At 35.9% G+C, this 23,247-nt stretch overlaps 1 protein-coding gene across 1 annotated transcript; it reads right to left on the bottom strand.

Annotated features, from left to right (window-relative positions):
- Positions 1–31: 31 nt before the first annotated feature.
- Positions 32–21,242, bottom strand: LOC100745235 (protein gooseberry-like). Its single transcript, XM_012386209.3, has 5 exons — positions 20,765–21,242; positions 14,259–14,397; positions 13,558–13,853; positions 2,696–3,106; positions 32–2,013 (listed from the first exon to the last, which is right to left on the bottom strand). Exons 1-5 carry the CDS (start codon positions 20,823–20,825, stop codon positions 1,436–1,438), a joined length of 1,485 nt encoding a protein of 494 aa, XP_012241632.1. The 5' UTR covers positions 20,826–21,242; the 3' UTR covers positions 32–1,435.
- Between the last annotated feature and the right edge of the window lie 2,005 nt (positions 21,243–23,247).

Raw genomic sequence — 23,247 nt, 5'->3', positions numbered from 1 at the left:
TTCATGTAAATCTTTTTTCATTGCAGTTTTCCTATTACAACCAACAATTATATAACAAGAAAAAGAAGAGAGAATATTTCGTATTCGTTTACGCATACGCATTCGTTCATCCAAATGTTTAACTGCCACGCGTGTTTTCAAAGAAATCTCTGTCAGGCCACGCATACAGCAGTACCAAGCGTTCTCTGCTAAGTGCTCCCATCGATATTTTAATAACGCGAATCGCTCAAGTGATGATCTCAAGAATGATCTTTCGTTTCATTTGTTCGCAATGCTAAAACCACTAGCTGTTGTTGAATATGATGAAGGAAAGTGTGGTATAGATTATTCCGACCAAATGGTTTCTTATGCCATCATAATTAGAAAAGGAACCAAATTTTTTTTTTATTTAATATTTCACACTTATAATTTGTCCAATTAGGACATTTGGTGGGATTTTTTAGCTGTTCGATTATCATGTGAGTGGCTACCCCCAGCGGGGTACCATCTTCGTGTTTGTAAGGTTATATCCTGTATGAAGAATCAAGTGGTACAGAAAACTTGGCATTCAATTCTTTCTGGGAATTTCTGTTGTAAATGTTTAGACGATTTACAAAATTGCATCAAGAAAAAATATAAATATTAAAATATTTAGACAATTATTACAAAATTATTAGGATTGTTTGAAAATACAAAAAATCCTTCGAAAAAAATCCGTCTTCGACGGAATCAACAGAACATCGCCGTTCGGAAAAATGATTCCGGAAGAAGCATTAGATGCGCAAATAAAAGATGTCGAATGGGCCGAACAAAGGCACAAAAGAATTTGTGAAAAGAAAGAAAAGAAAGAAAAAAACAACAACTTATTGTCCAAATTGTCCCGACCAACCTCAGCTATGTATAGAATGCTTTAAAGTTTTACATTCTAAATAATTATGTTAAAAAACACAATTTTCGTGAGGTGTAAGTGTTGTTCGTGATAATTTTAGCTGCTGGCTGTAGATGACGCCTGCTGGGGGTACTGTTATTTTTCTTCTAATTTATATGCGTGGAAGAAAAATCGGACTACGGGCGCCGGGACTCGACTCGGTTCCCGAACGTTCGTAACCTAAGGCGCTAACCACTGCGTTATCGTCATCCGGTAGAAGTTAGTGTCGAGTATTTGTTGTCAAGTGCCGCCACATTCGTATTTTTAGTTTATAACAATTCAACTATCAATACAATTAATTATTAATGAACAATTTATTATTATGGAATATCTTTTCATATACCTACGACGATCCTTCGTAAGTAATCAAATAAGCGACACCCGAATATGGATTACGTGGCCTGAACAGAATCTTTGCTGACACACGAATACGGGTGTCGTGACAGTCAACGTGTTAATGAGGTACTTTCAATTGCACTTCTAATTCCATTAGTTTTTGTCCTTAAATCCTCAAAATTCCTAATCTCCTCAATACCAACTATAAAACGGTTGATGAGGAGCAGGTCTGGGTGGTTGTTGAAAACCTTGAGCGCTATAATGACTAGCGAAAGCTTGATGAGGATGTGCGTGAGCATGAGACTGCTGCAAACTCGTTGGTGGACTCGGGAGTCCAACTCTTCCTCCGCTAGAAATCGGAAGATTCCACGTTGGCGAAGAGTTTCCCTGACTCGCTTGCTGTTGTTGTTGCTGTTGAACCGGAGATACCGAGCTAATCGGTAGATCCGCCGAAGCTAATTGTTCGGACGCTGGATTTGAGTTTCCAGAATTTGAACCCATCATGGTGACCAACGAGTTCGGTGTTGATGGAAGTTGATGACCACTGGCCTGTTGGTACGTTGAAGAGGAAGCTTCAGCTACTGAAGACATTTGATGGCTCATGTGAGTGCTGCTGGTTGACGATGTTGCTGGTAACAGCGAGCTGGGATAAGTTACCGATGCTGGAAGACCGTAAGCCGGTGTGGATCCGACAGATGAAGACAGACGAGTTGAATCCGAAGTTAATTGATGAGACATAGTGCTATGGTGAGAAGAATAAAGCTCTGGAACTGGAGAAAGAAAGATTGTATGTGGCTGAAGATTTCGTTGGTTTCTTGATTAGGGAGTGATTATATCTGAAATCTAAATTAAAGTGTGTTCGTGTTTCTGGTTTGAAGAACAAGAACAAGCACAAGATTTCAAAGAAAATATAAATTCTGTATATATTATACATTTACATACCATAAATATGAATTTATAGTATATTCTTGACTTAAATTCTGTTAATTACACTATCCGAATTTTTCTGAACTCGAGTAGTGTTTTTGTAGTAAACTATATCTGCGCGTCATTAGATTCCTAATGAACCCGGCTGTACAGTGTATATTACATAAGTTGCATATCATTAGGTCCCTTATAAAGCACTTACCTCTTTTTTATCCTTTGCAAAATAGATTACTACTATATATTTACTACCACTTTGCAAACCTAATCACGTTACCGTTAAACATTAACAAGTTAAAACCTTTACGAAACGAATAGCGGAAATTGGAACAGTTAAGAGTGTCGCTGTACTTATACACTTCGATCTACATTGCAATTTATTTAGTTTACAAAAATATTTTAATATCAACATCATTTTAATGTTAATTGTACATCAAGGAGCGAAATTGATTTAAACACGACTGATCAGCGTTTTTAAATCATCCCTCCTCCCAAAAAAGAAAACAATAATTAAATAAATCGTCTTACCTTGACTCGACGAGAATGTGCTATCAGGTAAAGTTTGCCCATGAGAATGAGGATGGGGATGACCCGGTGGAACAGCAGTTGCAGCGTGTGGATGAGGCGCAGCAGGCGGATGTAAAACATAAGATGCTGCAGGATATGCGACTGAACTGACGTAACCACCAGAAGTTGAAGATAGCTGCTTCCTCAACCTGGCCCTTCTATTGCTGAACCAAACTTGAATTCTGGCTTCAGTTAATTTTGTTCTCTGAGCTAATTCTTCTCTGGTATAAATGTCTGGATATTGTGTTCGTTCGAACGCCCGCTCTAGTTCGTCTAATTGATGAGCTGTGAAGGTCGTCCTGCTCCTGCGTTGTTTTCTTTTTAGAGGAATTCCTGGCTCGCTCTCACAATCAGACCCGGAACTCGTTTTACCTGGAAAATAAAATGTTTTGTATTGGTTTTGAGGCAATTTTTTATTGCATCATTGAAATTGGCATTTTTTAGTTCCTGACTTGAATTTAGTATCCTTTATTTTCTGTGATTCATTTTTGTTGGGACAATGTCAAATCAATCTTTGATAGTGTAGAGTACCATTGGTGAATTTATTCTGTCAGTGAAGACACGCAGTTTTGGACTTTTAAATGATTCTATTTGTGAAAGTTTTTTAATGTGAATATTACATAAATAATAGTCGTATCGTGACAAAGAAATCCAATTCCAGATTTTTAAATCGCCACGAATGAAATAAAGCGGTTGAGCTGCTCGAGATTGCGGGTTTCAGTATCTAATTTTATAGCTTAGAGATACGTATTACATTTTTTATTGTTACCAACCGATAAATTTCAGTAGTAATTCGTGTGAGAGACTATGAAAATGCAAATGGTAACAAACTACATATACGAAAATTACACACTTTATGAAATTGAGTGTGCAAGTATGAGAATAAAGTAAGGGACGCGTCTAATAATTATTAATTCCGCGTGCACGTGTCACCTGCTCAGCCACGTCTCTGCAGGTGAATGCACGTCCTGGTTTATGGTTTGTTTTGCCGAGCAAGAGTTCAAAAGGAACCGCACTCCATTCCCATTCTGCTGCTTGTTTCACACTCGATTTCACGATCGACTTGTTTGCCGTTATATTACTCTATTTTATTCTTTTTTACTTCACGATTGAAATACTCTTTCATTTTGTTCTTGCTGTAACTTGCAGTGTATACTAACGTGTATATTCTATTTACTTATTTATTTATTCGAGATAAAAGAAAGTAATATTATCTGCATTTCAGAATATTATTAGGTATATATGGTATATATAACATGTGCAATTCACTTATTCATTTAAAAGAACAGAGAATTGTTATCCGTACTTAAAAAAAATTGTAGTAGCTAACTGATGGTATTCTCATGTAAAATAATTCAAAATATGTAAAGTAATACGACAAACATGTATTTGACATTTATATTTTAAAAAATTGTAGGAAATATTATTGGCGATCTCTTCGTACAGAATAATTTACGCATTTAGTTAACACGCATTCGAGCAATACGACAAAAGTGTTAATAGAATGTGTAAAGAAAGATGTTTCGAACCTGGAATTACCATTATCGGAGAATTAAATAGACCGCGAGCACGAGCGAGTACAAGAAATATGATTTACTACAAGGACACCGAGCAACGGCAAGAAAAGTGACGAGTGATGACTGATGACTGATGACAGTAGAAAAACACGTTCCGAGATCCTTTCCCTTCGATCGTCGAACGGAGACTGATAACAAGGATACGAGTACTAACCTCGACTAAACCAAATGATTCAACCTTCCTACGACTTAATGCGTTTCATTTGATGTTAATAAATTTTCACACTTTTCATGTCAATTATTTATTCATTAATACAGTGAGATTATTATTTAACTTTTCATCGATCATTCAGATTCATTTATTTGTTCATTAATGTATATTAATTTAGGAAAAACACAGTGATTAAATGCATCGTTTTGTATTACTATTGTTCAGTGTCCATTTCATTACTTGACATTTGCTTTCACTTTAATACGACTAATTTTTTACGAAATAAATTGTTCCGCAACAGATTGCTACAAAATGAATCTTTCTACCGCTGGTTGCGTCTTTCCAACAGAATTATTGTACCTCTTCACTCTACGAATCAATCAGCTCTGAACATTTCCATTTTTTCAACATTTACCGCAAATGCTACGAAACAGGTCGTCTAACGAAAATTTACACTGACAATTTCGTCCGGGAAGTTTTAGCAATAAGAAGTGTCTCCGCAAAGCGATTAGTTCTTATTATTGATAAAACTTTTGTAGCGGCACATGAGTAAAGAACGATTCAAATCATGTTGTTATTTTGCCTCGGAGTATCAAGATCGTTAGGATACATGTAATGTAATGATGAATAAACTAATAATAATAATAAAACTATAATAAAAATAATAATAAAACAACCCGCCGACCAGTATAAATAAACAGACACGATCGCGAGCGAAACAGTATGTACCGAGTATCCACGAATTAGCGATCAACATCTTCGAGATTGTCCCAGCTATTGTCCGGTATCTAGTTATCGAGTTATCTGCGAGCAAACATACACTATCGTCGCGAATACATTGAACGAACGTCTTTTGACAGTATTTATATTTATATTTATTTAATTTCATACACGTATGATTTAATATAAAAAGCCACTTACCATTTCCTGTTGTTATTTTCTGAAATAATATTTATTCAGCTCTGATCCAAACAGTTACCACTGGCTTTTAAAAGATTGAAATATAAAACTTTTTGTACTACTTTTTATTGTTTTTTTACCATTCCCTTTGCGATAATATCCATTTTTCTCTCTTTTCTTTTGTCGTTCGTTAAGTCCCCAGCATTCTTGTGGTTGGTTAAAGAAACGAAGGTCCTCGGGTGCTCGGTCGGTTGGTCGCATTTTTAGATTATCGTAGATTCATCATCGCGGAGCCGCGAAAGCAGAGACGGATGACACGCTTGTAAAAAGGAACGAGGTTGTTTCTTCCGGCGAACGGGCCGGCGAAACGTCTTGAAATCGTCGACTGGCTTTACACAGGCCGCGACTAATCGGCCGACGACGCCTGACGCCGAGACGCCCCGCGTTCATGCCCATTCGACACGGACTCTATTCCCGGACGGACCGCTTCTTCCCCTTTCCTTTCCTGCGTCGCGTCGTCTCGTTTCTCCTGTTCCGCGGGCTTCCGTGTCACTCTACATTCTGTTCACCTCTCTTCTCTTTCTTCTTTTCATTTTTTAGTTTTTAGTTTTATCGATCATATTTTTGAAAGATGAAAAAATTCGGCTCTAAGCAGATTTTGGGGACTTTTTGAACTTTCGAGTAGTCCATGCCACTCCGCCCTCTGTTCGCCTCTTTTCTTATGGGATTTTATGGGATTATTGGATTCTAGATTAGAAATTAGATTAGAACTAGATTAGAATTTTGTACACTTTCTGACTTTGATATTAGCTGATGATTTTTTATTTTTATTAATCCTATGGTTAAACGTAGAAAATTGTGAAAAGAAAGAAGAGAATACTTTTTATTTTGAGAACAGCGATGGAAGATGTTTTCAGAATCATGTTCTGAGAAAAATGTTTCTTACTAAAGATAATCGTACAAGTACTGTAAGTAAGATATAAGAAAATAAAGGGAGTAAGTAATACAAAGAAGCAAAACAATCTTCGAACAGAAAATTCTTATAGTTCTTCTCGTCGAGTTCTTTGAAAAAGACGCTCATTGAGCAAGCAGTTTCATTTAAAAGTAGAAATCGGACGTTGCAAATTTGCAAAATCACGACAGAAATTACATATTTCATGGAACTAAGCGGCCACGAGCGGCTAGTAATTACCAAACTTTCGAACCCTGCATTAACCCCAAGGGGGTTGAGAGATTGCTAGTTTGCTGTTCGGCACGATCTTGCTGCGTGGACCAAAAGACGTCGACCAGTACACGACACGTGTTATTTTTTCTCTTTTACGAAATACATAGTGCAACTTTATGAAAGAAAAGAACAACACAAACTCGGAAAAAAATTCTATTTTAATCGAACTTAATACCAAATTTTAGCGTATGAAAGTTTGGAATTTATTGAAACCTAAAAAGATTGCATTTATATACGTAAATATTAGGAAATTTAAATTATATATGAGAAGAGAAAATTCGTCTACATGGAAATATAAAAATATTTATTGAAGAAAAGGAATGTTTGGAAAAAGTATACAAATCGGATTGATGGATGATATTAACATTAGAACTATCGGCTTTTGAAACGTAACTATCTCTACCAAAGCCAGACAAAATGACTAGCTTTAAAAAATACGTAATAGTAGAATATTTTTATATTTATTGATCTATTATTATCTTAAAAAAGGAACATCATGTTCTGAAATCATAAAAACTATATAATAACAACTTTAACAATAACAATAAGTACGATAACGAAGAATATTCAGTACTAAAACCTTTGGTAACAAGAATGTTAAAATAAATTTTCATTAGCAAATATAAGTATAATAGAATAAGAAGCGTAATAAGCGTAATAGAATAAATAAAATATAAATATAACTTACATTAGGTACAAAATTTATCATTCATCACATTTCTTACCAAATTTTGTTTCATTATAAAATTCCATTCCATTTACAACATCGAATTTTATAATGAAACAAAATTTGGTAAGAAATGTGATGAATGATAAATTTTGTACCTAATTTAGGCCCTTCGCTTTTTCCTAAATAAGGAAATCCATTTACAACATCGAATTTTATAATGAAACAAAATTTGGTAAGAAATGTGATGAATGATAAATTTTGTACCTAATTTAGGCCCTTCGCTTTTTCCTAAATAAGGAAATCCATTTACAACATCGAATTTTATAATGAAACAAAATTTGGTAAGAAATGTGATGAATGATAAATTTTGTACCTAATTTAGGCCCTTCGCTTTTTCCTAAATAAGGAAATCCATTTACAACATCGAATTTTATAATGAAACAAAATTTGGTAAGAAATGTGATGAATGATAAATTTTGTACCTAATTTAGGCCCTTCGCTTTTTCCTAAATAAGGAAATCCATTTACAACATCGAATTTTATAATGAAACAAAATTTGGTAAGAAATGTGATGAATGATAAATTTTGTACCTAATTTAGGCCCTTCGCTTTTTCCTAAATAAGGAAATCCATTTCCAACATACTTTGTTTGAACATCAGATACCAGCCAAAATTTAGTTCCGAATTTGTCGGGTTTATTCGGTAAATATTGCGTAAATCTACATTTGGCTTTGGTTGGGAAAAGTAGCTCGTCTATTGTAATGTTTGCACCAGGTTTATAGCAATTCTGGCTATTTTCAATAAACTTATCCCACGCGGTTGATATTAGTGCAAATTTGTCATTTTTCAAACGTTGACTTCTATCATCTTTTTTATCAAATCGAATAAATTTCGATATTTCGACAAACTCATTCCGACTCATTGTGCTGGGAAAGAAGCTTGGTACTCATTTTGTATTCTACAAATATGAAAGCTACAAATTTTTCGCTTCGTATGTTCCCCGTACAATATTCCAAGGAATGCTTTCTAGTTTGTTTCTGTAATGGTCCATTTTTTACCCAAAACTCGAGAGGCTTCTGATTTGGTGCAAGATATTATACATTGCAACCTATGGCTGTCAATTAGTAAGGAAGATGCGCTAATTACTTTATCTTTCATGATACTTATTTTGCATATCCTGTGAGCCGGATGTGCCTTTGAATATATTGTGCAAGCGCAATCTCTCAGAAGCTGACTCTTCTTGAATTCTTTTCCACTTGGTTCCGTTTACGGCAATTTCATCTGGACTAGCTTGTACATTTTCAGTTTCACTTTCAAAACTTGAAAACAGCCGAACACGTCTTCTTTCGCGTACACTCAAAATGTTCTCCGACTCACTTAATGAGAACTTATTTTCTTTGTCACTAATGTCACTATTACTGTATCACTATAATATCACTACAATTTTCAATTTCTCTTTCCTCTGGTTCACTTCCTTCACACTCACAGAATTCACTATCCTCGATATCGATTCTTATATGCTGAATTCCTTCACACTCACAGAATTCACTATCCTCGATATCGATTCTTATATGTTGAACTCGATTAATAAAAATCAACGTGTTTAATGTTCGATTTTTATTGTTTTTATCGCCAACGGCAACGTGTTAAAGCTCGTTCCTGCCGGTAGATTAAAAAGAAAACCAAGAAACTGTATTTTCACAGTAGTTTGACAAGTACGAGACGTTCAATGGTCGGCGCCTTTTTAGGTTTCTCACCCCCTCCGTGGTAACACGTTGTTTTTGCCCTCCTCTTTTTGTTTTGAAAGGGCAACCGACCATCTCGAGCTGATCGACTTACAAATCTACGAGCAGTTTCTTCTCGTTTTGCTCTTTCATCTTTGCCGGCAAGCATTTCCGAATGACCCCACCGATGGACCACCGTCGGCTGTAAAACTTTCATTTGTCTTGTCGCTCGGACTCGAAACTACCCTTCGAAGTTGTGAGAAATTTTTGACGATGATTGTTACATTTTATCCTTATGTATTTAAGGGTTGTACAAAATACATCCAATTAGTTCCAATTTGTTCCAACTTGTTTGAACTTGTGGAAGCTTGGTGCATACTATGCGGTTAACAAAGAGGAATTTAAAAATTCGGTACCTAAAAAAAGAAGAATTTTATGTCTCTATTTTCCATAGAAGACACTACTTTCACCTTTTCAAAACAGAAATCACTCGATTGTCTCATTTTTTAAAGACATTTCGAAATTGTCATTAGAAAACAAATAACTGTCTATTTTCATTATTAATACATAATTATGAATTGTAAAATCAATAATTATTCTATTATCCTAAATCGAGTTGATCTCATTGCAAACAGCGCATACCTTCGTCTATAGTAAAGAACCTGAAAAAGTGAAAATCAAGTTCTTCGTACCTTCAAACCCTTTTTATTATCCACGTATAAAAATTTCTAAGCTTTTACAAGCCACTTATCCTGTCAGTTATGGCTCCAAATACTAATTGCTAATATTCGAATATCTGTATCTTGTCTAAATCATCGCTGACAACATAGTTGAGTAACCAAAGCGAAAGAAAGGATGAATATTTCAAGAATCGAGGGAATTTATCCAATGGTTTCGTGCATCAGATTCCAGTATCGAGCTATCGAACGTTTCGGACGTGCACGTGGGCATGTATAGGGCGGTGAGAAAATTACAGAGCCGCGTCAGAGCTACCGACTGTTCGCGTCGGCGAACGTTAACCGGTAATTTCAAAGATCGAGAAACGCGGGCCTGATTAATGGCGCGACCATTTAATTTATTCATTCACCGTTGCAAGGAAGAACCGGACCACGAATCCTTGGTGGTCTAACGCGGCCAGCTGATGGGGCGTGCCGATGCCGCGATCCATCTTTCTTTCGACTATGTATCGTGTGTTCCACTTCACGATCCTACTCGCTCGCGGCGATTATATCGCGTTTTGCGCTGTTTCCACTTTCTTTTCTGTCTATTTCTTTATTATTCTTTCCTTTCTCTTTAAATCTTCCACGTAGGTAAAAGAAAGATAAATTCTCGCGCGATCGCGGAAGTGTTTCGTTAACATCTTCTTTTTAACGTTTTCTTTTTTTCCTTTTTCATCCAGAGAGTTAAATGTTCGTGTAATGTATCTGTACATGTAAAGGAATAGGGAAATTCCATGGAAGGAAGCGTGGATTGTAATTTGTCGCTTTGATAATTTTATTTTGGCGGGTAAAAGCTTGTGAATTCTTGGAACTTATCATAAGTGGATCACGACAATAAGAGCTTTAGATATTAGAACGAAATTCAAGAAAATGAGGAAATCAGGATCATAATTTCTCGTTTTAGTCATCTTATTCTATCGCCTAACTTGGGAATTGTCAAATACTCTTTTTGATTGCACCATTTTGCAAATAGCTGAGCGTAAGTTGCAATCGTATTATGTATAAAGTGAGTTGATTATAACGTGTGTGTATATTTAATAATGTAACGAGTGGATGAATTTTTAATAGTCAGTTGTATTAAAATTAGTATAGGTACAAGAGACACTGTATGCCACTTATAATCGTCGCTTGTTCAATGCTATTATGCCGATCGAAGAAAGGATAACAATAATTTCCTAGGGAACACGTTTATACATTTATATCGACGGACGTTACCACAAGAAGTTAAACTTCTTATGTAACTCAGGCTGAAGATTACAAGAAACAGCAGTAACGATCTGTCCCGATTTCATTTACCTCTAGACCTTGTAAACTAGAAAAATCGTTCGTATTCAAAGGCACAATAATATGATTGACCGCCATTTTCCCAATAATGAGCGAACCAATAAATTTCTTTCAAATTTTATATACATATAAAACAGATGTTTATCTAATACTAGGATTATCTACTAGGATTATTTCATGATTTTTGTAGACGCCATCATCGTAAAATATATCTTTCTTTCGTGTTATTCTAGTAGAAATATTAAAGACGTATGTTGAGATTTGTATGTACAGACTACGGGATAGATGAAGAATTTTTTCACTTTTTCTGCTTTGAATAAGTAACACAACGTCAGTTGTGGTAGCGAGTAAGAATGGAAGCTTTCTCAAAACGAGCACCAACCTAACCCAAGCAATAACCTAAATAATAATGAAAAATAATTGCATAAAATCTACTCTGTGTCTTTCTGAAATATGACCAAAGATATGTAAACAATTTTACACTTCTTAGTCCATGAGTATATAATAATTTCGTGTTCCAAATGGCACCTAAGGTGACGCTGTCGTTGCGATGCCTGCAAATGGGAATATCCCACTTGAAGATTCTTAGAATCTGGAACATAAATTCTAACTGAAACACAAACCAGTTCTTCGCGGGATAATTTTTATAACTTTATTTCACAAAATCAGGTGTACCTGCGATTGAGGTGAAACATAAAATGAAGGAAAACGGCACTACACGACCGCCAAGAAATTCTTTTTTTTCAAATCTCCCGCTGATGATTAAAGAGCCTCGAGAGGAAAGTTTCAGCGTCGAGTGCGAATTAACTGCGAACTACTCGCTAAGCTCCACTTTTGATCCCCTTCGGTAATTGCCTGCGTGGTAATTTTCCCTCAGTTGGAATATTACGTTGCGCAGGAAGCTGTTACCTTAATGGTCGCTTTTATCGTGGACACGTTTCTTCTTTCTTGTTTCTTTTGCTCCTCCCGTCCCACCTTCGAAACGGCGAATTTTTCGTGCGCGATCGCAAAATCTGCCGTGGAAATGTTATAAGCCGATACACCAACGATAAAATTCTACGCACGCGAGTTGCCTCGGCTAACACCGCGTTCCACTTTGTCGACAAATTGCCTCTGCTACTGGGCGTTCCTCGAGATACCACCAGTTTTCAAGATAAAACTCGAACGAGCTGAATGAATATTAAAATCGATTAAATTTCAGCCTTCAAACTGGGAAATAGGCAATATTTATGCTTCGAGATTATTGAAATTTTGCAAGATTCGAGATTGCGATAGTTTCAATGTATCCTACATAGAAATAAATTTTTGATTAAATGTGAATGAATTTCAGATAATCTACAGGAGAAACTAAAGATAACAGATTTCACACTTCGAGGTGAAAATAGGCAATTTCGATTATACACGACAGTTTCAATTTTATAAAATTTAAGCTTGTATTATTTTTATATTTAAATAGAAATTATAAATGTAGGAATGTTTATTATAAATTAACAGACAGCATTGCCACGTTCACTTTTCCTTTAACAAACCTTGGTAACGCTCACAACACTCCTTGACAACATTAACATATCTTAACAACGTTTATAAACAATCAGCCACGTCTTTCGCTAACGTCACACCATCCCACATAAATATTTAAGTAAATATAAAACACTGGAGATAAATGTCAAAATAAGAAAAATGTGTTGTTTGGAAAGAAATATTCTGCCAAAGTGACTAAATGACGCCGATTGGAAGTATTATAAAATTCGAGGGTGTTTCCAGGATATCTTGGATAAATACGAAGAATAATGTCCCTGTTATTCGCGAAGAAAATTAGGGAATGCAAAAAGGGCCCGGCCGATTCAATTTCGAGGGACCTCGCATAACGAGGGCCCCGAGGACCAAATTATGAGTCGGTGTTGTTATAATCTAATTTTGCACGGTGGCGCTGTTACGGGAATATTTGCGAGAGGCTAATTCACTGATTCACCTGGATCATCAATCTTGGTCAGACTGGCTGGGAAGAGACACCGAGTGTCCGGTGTGCTCTCGATCAAAGGAGTTTTTGCCAAAGCGATTGGAAAGGAATACACCGTGTTTAATATGCAATTTCCCTTGTCAGTGATTATCAAAGAAATTATCCAGTTCAAGATTGGAATGTGGTGAAATTATAAAAACTTGTCGAACAACCGTAATATGAACAATTAATTCTACTAATAATATTTCGGGATTAACAATTCTTTCTCGTACATTGTTTTCTGAATTCATGAAAAAATACTTCGATATCTTTCAGTACTAATTTTCAGAATATTTATTAGAATCAAAAGATAATTATTTCTAATCTTTTGATCAAAATATTAACCATATAATTTCAGATACATATTGGGCCAAAGTGCTAATTATTTGTTAAAAATATATTTGCATATAATGATATTCATCGTGTATTTTATAATTATATTTGAATTAAAGATGAGCGCAATTTTGAATTAAGAATTAGAATCAGAATTCTAAATTAATTATTAATTTAAGTGTTTTCATCAGACAATCAATTTTTTTCTTTTTATACGGAAGAAAGCTTAATTGAAACTTACCATCACGGTCGCCAAGTTTAGTTTCATCCTCGGGGTCGCGACCACGCAATAGTCTTGAGATCGCCGAGACACTTGGAGCGCTAGTTCGGTCGCAAATTCCTTCCTTTATCAATCTGTCGCGTATCTCCCACGAGAATATTCCCGGATTATCACGTTTGTACTCTTCGATTCTACTCTCTACTTCTGGTGTAGCTACTCTAGGTTTGCTGCCGCCAATCACGCCAGGCCTGATGCTTCCGGTTTCTTGGTAGCGGTTCAAAATTTTCGAAACACACCCATGAGATACTCTTAGCTGTCTATTTGAACAAACAAGCCACAAATTAATTTTTGAATTCATCATAATCGAGTTATCAACCTTGTTATACGTTGCTTCGTTAATCAGCGTTTCGTCAACATTGCAGTTCATTCCACCCCGGTTATTCTGAAAAGTTTGATAACCCGATCGTGAAAGTCGCACATTAGTTACAAATGAAGTGTTATTAGAACTTTCTTGAAATATTTCTTCGACACATGGCAAGGTTAAATATCTCAAGAAAGTCACGATAAGTTAAAACAGATGTAATATTTTTTAAAAAATAGAGCACAGTAAACGTCTCAAGAGAAGATATCTTTTTAAAAATCCTAAGAGGGATTTAAAAAGGGAAGTAGGACGAGATTTTAGTCTATAAATTTCGAATTGAGAAGATTATTGAGGTTTCCACCTCGAAATCACACAGGGTCTGACCCCAGCTGCAGCCATTTCCACAATTTTTAGTCGGATATGATTTGGTAAAGGTCTCCCATTTATGAAGACACCGCCAAGTTGGTTAACGCGTCCTTGACCTGGTATCGATCCCAAATCTGCAAAGAAGAACGCATAGAATTAAAAAAAAAGAACTTTAAGAAATCCATACTAAACTATCGTTTCATTTTACACTACGTTCCTAATCTATCAAATGCAATTCTAAAAAACGTTAGCTGCATTAAATAAATTAGAAAAGTCTCATCAATAGACTGTAAATTTTTACACGTCTATGTAAAGTGTAAAACGCAAAGTTATACATAAAATATCATAAATAAAATAAATAATATAAAACATTAGAAAATAAGACATTCTATTCAAATTTTATTTCTTCGTCCTCGATTTATCAATGTTTTAAGTATCTTATTAGTTTCCTTCAAAAATTTCATATTATCTCGATTTTCTTTCATCTTGGTTCCGTTCATTTCAAATTCAATCACACGTCGAGCATAGACATTTCTAACAAAAGAACTGTATTCTCTCTCTCCCCCTCTCTTATCATTTAAGACTACGAACATTGTCTCCCGAGACAGAAAGGATTCGCGGATCGAAGGTCGATTGCGAAATCGCGGAATTCTTTTGTGTTGTTCTTGCTCACGCGAACCAGCCGAGAAAACAGTTACTCGATGCAGAATAAAGAGAAACTCGGATCTATCGTTCCGCCTTCACCTCCACGTATTTCCTGTGTATTCCATCGGGGAAACAGGACGAAAGGGGAGACGCGATGGAAAAAAGAGAGGAAACCGACGAAGAAGGAGTTGCAATAGACTGGCGCGAGCAGTCACATAAATAACGATAAGGCCAATGAATCTAAAGGGTTTACGACGCACAACACTGATAGCGTGTAATTTGTCCAGTTCACCGTAATCTATGTCGCGCGATCGCGATCGGAAACAACTGCTTGCATTGCGATTTCTTTTCGTCGCGACTTTCTGACGCGTACTCTCTAACGCGCTTCATTTCTCTGACAGTTGCCTTCGATCACTTGAGACAGTCTTATTAATAAGTTAAAGCGCAAATTGGATAAAACTTGAAATATAAGTAATTATTTAATTGTTTGTATATTAATGGTATACTCCGTGATATTTGCAAGTGTATCAATAGGACAATATTTAAATTGGTAAATTCGCAACTAATTTTCGGGGAAAAAGTTTAAATCTTTTCTATAGGCATACGTTATTGACAAAAAGTTTGGAATCATTAAGTGTTCCAATAGAAGACGAAAATTTAAATAAAAAAATCAATTTAAAATATTAGAGAACTCTTCGGTAAAAATTTTGTCAAAATAGAAAATGTTCTCATTGATATTCGTAGTACTATCTTCAAATTGATAATAAAATTAGGAGTTGATTCTATGTAGATGCAATTGAGGAAGTAATTCCAAACAGTTGTCTGACCGTGAAATCTAGATCTACTTACATCAGTCAGCGAATCTTGCGCTATATTTGAATAAGTAGAGTTCTCACTGAATTGGATTGAATATTCTGGTCACATAGATCAAAGTGTTAAGAAATACACCATACATGTGTGACTCACTTTTGTGACACAGTAACGAGAGGAAAAACGAGGTGGCCGACGATGGAAGATCGCCGATGCGAGACACGAAGAAAAACGAATTATCATTATTATTGTCGTTCGTTTAATATTCCCAGATCCACTCACTTGGTAATTATCTATCTATCTAGCTACAGCAGGGAGCTGACATTGGAAAAAATCTTCACACGCTCGAGTAGACACTTCGATCGTAATTACATTTTTTTGTGCTGTTGACCACATTAGCAACCACACGATTTTTATCCTTTTCAATGGAAACTTCTTGTAATATCTACATATGTATTATGGGAAACATTTCTGATAAATCGTGAAGGATTCTAAGGAATCAACGTACGTCTGCGACTTTAACGACTTTTACTCTTAATTCTGACTCTGTTTAATGAATGTAAAATTGATGATACCAGTTAATGTTTCGTAAGGTAATATTTTACTGCGAACCTCTGCAAAAATCAATTTCCCTTTTCTGCGTTTTATTGAGCAAATTTTGTTTTAAAAAAGACTCTGAAGAATGTTTTTTTTTTACCAAGACTATTCGAAACATTACACTAAAGATAGTGATTCGTCTTTGTATAAATTTCTACACTATTTCTAAACATACTACTAAAGCATAAATATTGTTAAATATTAATAAAGCTGAGGGAAAACGCTGTAGGATTTTTTTATATTAAAATACCAAAGAAAAGTCGGAAGACACGGTTCTACAGTAAAATATTCTGTTAGGAACTTCTGACGAAACTTGATTTTTATATATTTAAAGACAATTATGTTTCTGGTAAATTTTTGAAATAAGGCGAAACTTTGAAAACATCCAATAAAGTGAATTAAGTTTCAAACGAATTATTACCATAATTATGAACAAAATATCGGAACAATAGAATGAAAGGAAAAGCGCACAAAGCGATAGATGAGGGTCACCTGTAAAAGGAAGCGGTCCTTTACGGGTAACGAAACTGCCGATTTTCTTCGCTTTCAATTTTTTCTAGCGCGTTAGAAATTCGTGAGTTTTTCGAGGGGATGGCGAGAAATCGCATACCTGATCCTTCCAAGCGGAAAACCCGCTGAAAAAGTTAATTGTTAAACAATGTTTCTAATATTGTTGATTAGAAATTTCCCACGGTGTTAGCTAGATCAGGTTACTTCGACGGGGAAAGAAGAGGAACTGAACCAAAGAATCGACGTTCACGTAACGAACCAACGAAGAAAAATGCACCAAGCAACCGGAAAAAAGGCGAAACGACGGTTTTGATTGCGCAGAATCGGTTGCATAAGTCGAGTTATGCATCGAGCGTACTCGACAACCGAAAAATGATGGGGATGGAAAAAACTAGTGTTCTTAATTCTTGGGCTGATTAAGTCAATTTTTCATAAGTGGATTTTGTTAAATTGTTTTATAGATGAATTTCAATTATTATTTAAGTTCTTTTATTACATCTTACTATTTGGATTATTATCTCTATTTTATAAAATTCAATGGCCAAAAAAATTATTCTGAAAAATATACGTTCTTGCTTACTAATGAAGGAATTCATTTTACGAATGCATCGCAACTTTTTTCTTCTTTAATTCTTGCGATTTAGGAAGAGTTGAGAAAGCTGGTGTTTGCTAATAGTTAGACCAATCGAAGCCATTGTTATTCAGTGAATTTTGTTAAATCCTTCTTTAGTTGAATTTCTATTACGTTCATTTATGCTGCTGCTCGATAATAAGAGATTAATTTTATGACGTGTTGAAACAGACGATGTCAGACTCAATTTAACGTTTGATCTTGATTCTACTTAAAGAATGTAGAATAATGTCCAGGAAATTTTCTCCACTTTTCTATTTCAAGTAAAACGAAGTTTTTAGTGCAACGAAATTCTCCGAGTTCTCTCTTAAATTTCCCCGATCACAACTTGCAATTCCAAGTCTGATATTCCACAAATCTCGCTAACGACTCCTCTAAACATTCCAACTGTTGTTCAGTTTCAATCTTGCTGTATTTGATTGATCGAAAATCTCTACGGCCACAAATCCTGTCTAGTTAAAATGTACTTATATTTTAAACATGGAAACAGAACTTTTAAAAAATGTCAGTCTAATATTTCTCTTGGTGTTGAAAAATGATCCACAAAATGTTTTATAATAAAGTATATCTTTTTTTAGGGAATATAAAGTTTATTGAGTCCAAAAATACAGTTTTAGGTACATATCCACAATAAACGGTAAATTTTTGTAATGGTATATTAGGCAAAATTACCGATACGCAGCGGTACGACGTAGCCATGCTGTATTATGTGTCGGCGCTTTACACTTTTCGTTGTATAATACAATTTTTGGGTTTAAGCCGCTGAGGAGCGCAGCTTTTTTATTTTTTTTTATTTTTTTCTGTCCTGAAAACTTGGTCGCAAAACAGGATGCTTCGGTGTAATAAAGTATATCTCACGTGAGTTTCGTGAAAAGAAATTTACAATTTAGGTTACTTCCCATAGACTTTTTTAGGTAGATCAGTAGTTTCTTTAGAACTTTATAGAATTTATTAGTAAGAAAAATGTTCAATACAACATTTTACTAAGAAAAATTATAAATTGAAAAATGAATTTACAGATAGCTGGAAGACAATTGTAAGTAACGATGAATGCTATATCGAATGAATAATATATAGAAATTTCAATTGAAACAATTGACTGTATTCCTTTCAGAGAATTTTTCGAACAATTTAACACTTTAGTTGAAAATAAGAAGAAAATTATGAATGACGAAGGAAGCTAGCCAAATTGGAATTTGATGCGTTTATGGGAAATTGACGAGTTGATTTATCAATTCACTCGTAACTCTATTGCCATTGAAATCGTTCTTGCAATTAATTTTCAATAAAGGAAGCAGGATTTCCGAGAAATATAAATTGCCAGGGAACACCAGCTTTTACTTCTCGCGGCTGCCCGCGTGTTTCAACATTCTATAAAATAATAAACGATTACCGATGGGACGTACGCGTAATTGCGAAAACGCATCCGCAACATTATTAATCTCCCAGGAATGTTTAATTACACGTTACGCGCCCGCTAAACGCTTCCATTTTGCATACAAGCCGCGGGAGTACGATTCGGTGACTAATCGTTGCATGCAATTAAACACCGTGCGTAATACCAGACAGTGACAAATGATCGGCTACTGTCCAAGCAAATGACAAACAAGAATGCGAAATTCACAAGCAACCTCTTTATTTGCATCCTGATGGTACATATTGTATAATACTTTTCTTTCTCGGCGCATTTGATTGCTTTGGGCGGATAGTTTATGCATCTGTAGAAAATTTAAGACGCGAAAATACATAGAATACGTCGTAATTTGCAGAGGATACGAAATATTCAAAGTATAGTATACACTATAATATTTAATAGAAAAATGTGAAAGCAATCTCCGCTTAGATTTCCTTATTTTAATTACATTCATGAAAGCATCAAATTGCGTAAACACCTGCAGTCCAGTTATAGTTAGTTACATAGAATTCTGTATATCGATTTCTATTTTATTGCAGATTACATTTCTGTTCTTTGATTAATTACAGTTAATTCGAAACTCTCGTGAGATTCGAGATTGGACGCCAGGATGATCAAATGGGAGGTTCACCGCGTGGAAAAGTATGAAAATTTACGAAGCTATGAACGAGAGACGGAAAGTTTATTTTTGAAAGTTTCGAGGAGAGCAGCTCGTGAATTCCTCCGCATCGGCAATTTTCTGAGCACGAAGGCCAACAATGCCGGACAAGTTTGACGATTACACGGTCCATTTTCGATTTCTCGACATAAGCAGCCAGGGGAAGAAATTTTCTGGTGAATCCCGAACGACTTTCTAATTACCTCATAGGTAACTGACATAAACTCGAGTCACGGACACGTACAAGTTTGTAACAGACATTCATGGCAAAATAAAAATCAGTTTTTAAAAATAATTTAGTTAAAAAAAAAAAGTAAGAAATACAATACAATAAAATATACTGAAGCTATGAACTTCAATTAAATACTGAACGAATTATTAATTGTAATCTTCGAACAATTCTTTTTGTTCTCATTCCGAATAATTATGATAGTAAGTTTATCTTCAAAGTGTAAAGCTAAAGACTTAAATGTAGGAATAATGTTCAAAGAATACTCAGGCTCACTGAAGATTTCTTTTAGCGAAAGAAAAAAATGGTTGAAGGCGCGTAAAATCGTAAAACGACAAGAAGTATTTGTGAGCGACGGCAAACCCGTCAAGAGATATATTTCATTATTTATGGCGGTCATTAATGGTACTGTTCCGGTTTTCTTGAGTCAGGTAAAGTTATATATCAATGCTCGTTCAATGTCTTACAGGACATCCGAGTCCGGAAGATCTTTTTTGTGAATGGTAAGATTGTTGTCTACAATGCATCTCGATTGCATAATACTAATCTAACTTTGGGACGACTTTGTATATCTCAACTGTTGCACGAATCTCTTAGAAATGTTTTTAATATCTTCACTCGATCATCTTTTTAGTTATCTATTCATTTTACTAAATTTTTATAATTAACTCCAATCAAAGTATGCTTCGCTAGCATCCTTAATTTTCACTTCTACGTACTTTTTTAACGCTGGAAATCCTTTTACGATACCTCAAGGGGAATAGACGAGAAATAATTTTGAGAAAATCGCTTATCTTCTTTTGAAAATCAAAAATTCACAAACAATGATATTTGTTAAAGAAAATAATAATCTTCGATGATTCGAGAGTCGAGATAATCCGATTCTTTTTCCGAGTATTAGAGGAATTTTTCGTTTCAACAACTACCTCCAAATTTATTAATACCCTTGTGCGCGCTAAAATTTATCTTATCCAAACTTCAGGGGAAACTGTTGATGAACATCTTACCTTGAAAAGGGTATCCAGTAAAACAAGGTCGCATCATTGAAAAGTTTGTTGTCACCGTCATCTCAGCGCGGTTGCGCCTCCTCTCATGAAACCCAACAAAATTTCTCCCTCCACTGTTCCTGGCTGCGCAGCAGCATTCACAAAAATTAAAAACTGTATCACATGGCAATCGAACGAACACAGTGTATCCCACTGAACCTCCAGTTTTGCTGGAGCTGACGAACTATCACTCAAAATCCGAGTTCGTACGTATCCTCACCGTCGATCAGGATCAACCAGACACCACTATAGTTCTTCTACGGTTGGGCTAGACCTGGACAGGTCGGTTCTCTGATCCTGACTAGTCTTCTGAACCACTCGCCACTGGGATAACTAACGCTTGGCCACTCCCATTCAGGTCTTCTTGAAGGTAGACGATAGTGGGGAAACTTTGTGGCCACCAGTCGGCTGCTCTCAGCTCGACACCGAGGAAAACGTGCTCGAGCCGCTTTCATATCTGTTTCTCAGCAATCGTCGACCAATCCATGCTTTCACAGGCTTTACTGGTCGCGCCCCTGAAGGCACGCCCAGTAACGTAACAGCGAAAATCAACGGGGAAGGACTGTGGAGACCATGCTGTCTTTCAGAACGCTGCTCCTTTTTCAGATATCTCGTGGTGGGGGCAGATTCGATGAAATGACGGAGGTTTGGACAATGTTTGGTTGATGCGAGAGGGTGGACGGAGTTTCTGTGCATTTTATAGCAGGATGATTGATGCGAGGGTGGGTTTTAAGGGATGCGACATTTTGGGGATGGAAATTCCTTGAGATAGAGGCGAATGTGTGAACTTTTATACGAAATCACTGAGCGATAATTGGTGGAAAATGAGAATGAAAGTAATTGGCCAGTCAGTAGTAGGGAGTGGTTTGTGGAAATCGATAGATTCCAAGATGAAAGTTTGGAGAATGTTCGAGGGTGGTTTTGTAAAGGGTTTATATTTACATCATTACAGGTAAAAGGGACGTTTCTTAGAATAAAGGAAAACCTGTAGATTCTAATTCGACACAGTCAACATAGGAATTAGAAGGTTTCCATTTCAATTTGTAGCGGCACAGAAGTCAGAGGATGTTGTTATTTTGCCTCGGGATATTGATACCTCCTTGATCCATGAAAAGTAACGATAAATAAACTCCGAGCAAGACAATGTCGCCGCTACATGCAACCGTCGAACAAAGACGAATTTGAATTTTTCGACTCTCATACAGTCGCATACAGTCAGTTGTCGATCAGGTATTAACAGTTCTTAACGGGTATAATACGAGTTTCACGAGTTATACGAGTTATCGAGTTATCCGCGAGTGATCATACACTGTCTTTGCGAATACGTTGTACGAGCGTCTCTCGACATTTATTGCAAATATATTTGGCGGGTTGCACCAGCAATTTCACGTTTCCATTTTATCAATCCCTCTCCACACCATCCACCACAAATTTATAAAGGATTGAAATTTCTATGGGAACCAAGAACGAACATTTGTGAAGGCCATCTTTCTTCGGGTATGTTTTGGTAGGGGTGGATTCGTTGCGCGGAACAAGGGTTACAAACACTGGATTTGTAGACTAGATCGATTTTTATTGGACCAAATCGTAGAGCGAGTTCTAGCAGAGTAGATTAGATTTCTCGTATCAAGAAGAATTTTTAAATACCGAAAAAGTACATATTTTCATAGACAAAAGTTTGGAATTCTATAGCGAAAATGAGTAGCAAGTCTAATAAACGAAGAAATCTCGATAAATTTCCTGTTCCTGGCCATATGCGAATTCACGGATGAGAGATTAGAAGGAAAAATTTTCGAAGTCGTCGCGAGAGCTGAGCAGCCCAGTCGACCGCGAACAAGTTAAGCAAGCGACGAGCGCAAATAACGCGATTCGCTTTAAGTCGTTCTCTAACCGGGGGTGTCGAGTGTTAACGCATGATCAAAGATCAACGGCTACTAACTTTCGCTTTTTAGGCCCACCATTTTTTTTGCAACCGGCGAGGAAATGACGATGCTCCGCTCGAAACAGGACGTGACACCCGATGTTCACGGTAAGAAGTTTAATTGAATCAAAAAGTCTTTCCCCTTTTTTCTCTTTTCATCATCAGACGATTAAATCAAAGATTTATAACGATCATAACGATTAAATGAAAGAAATATCATTTCTTTACTATAAAAGACATTACCTGTTTCGATTGATACTTTTACGCGGTGATTAAACTAAGTCAAAATCTTCAAAATGTTAAGCCAAATATCTTCGATCATTTTCCATCTCCTTATTTCAACTGATGGTTTTTAATATTTCACGATAAAACAATAATTTTGTATATAGTCGAAGATATCGCACTCCGTAATTTGAAACTTCGCACTCCAATTAAACTAAACCCTCAGATTAACCCTACACCCTTAAATTGAACTAAGTCCTCAGAGAACCTAATCCTAACCCCTAACCCTAACCCTAACCCT

The sequence above is a fragment of the Bombus impatiens genome, unplaced genomic scaffold, assembly GCF_000188095.3.
Source record: "Bombus impatiens unplaced genomic scaffold, BIMP_2.2 scf_0027, whole genome shotgun sequence".
In the NCBI taxonomy this organism is placed as follows: Eukaryota; Metazoa; Arthropoda; class Insecta; order Hymenoptera; family Apidae; genus Bombus; species Bombus impatiens.
Note: the sequence above shows the minus strand (reverse complement) of the source record. Positions and strands in the feature narration are given on the sequence as shown.

What these genes read in the sequence shown, in the direction of transcription:
- LOC100745235 (XM_012386209.3), bottom strand. Translation starts at nt 20,825, where the DNA reads ATGACGGTGACAACAAACTTTTCAATGATGCGACCTTGTTTTACTGGA. An exon ending in AGACCCTGTGTGATTTCGAG is followed by an intron (nt 13,854 to 14,258) that starts GTGGAAACCTCA and finishes TTGTTCAAATAG; the next exon opens with ACAGCTAAGAGTATCTCATG. An exon ending in CACATTCTCGTCGAGTCAAG is followed by an intron (nt 2,014 to 2,695) that starts GTAAGACGATTT and finishes TTCTTTCTCCAG; the next exon opens with TTCCAGAGCTTTATTCTTCT.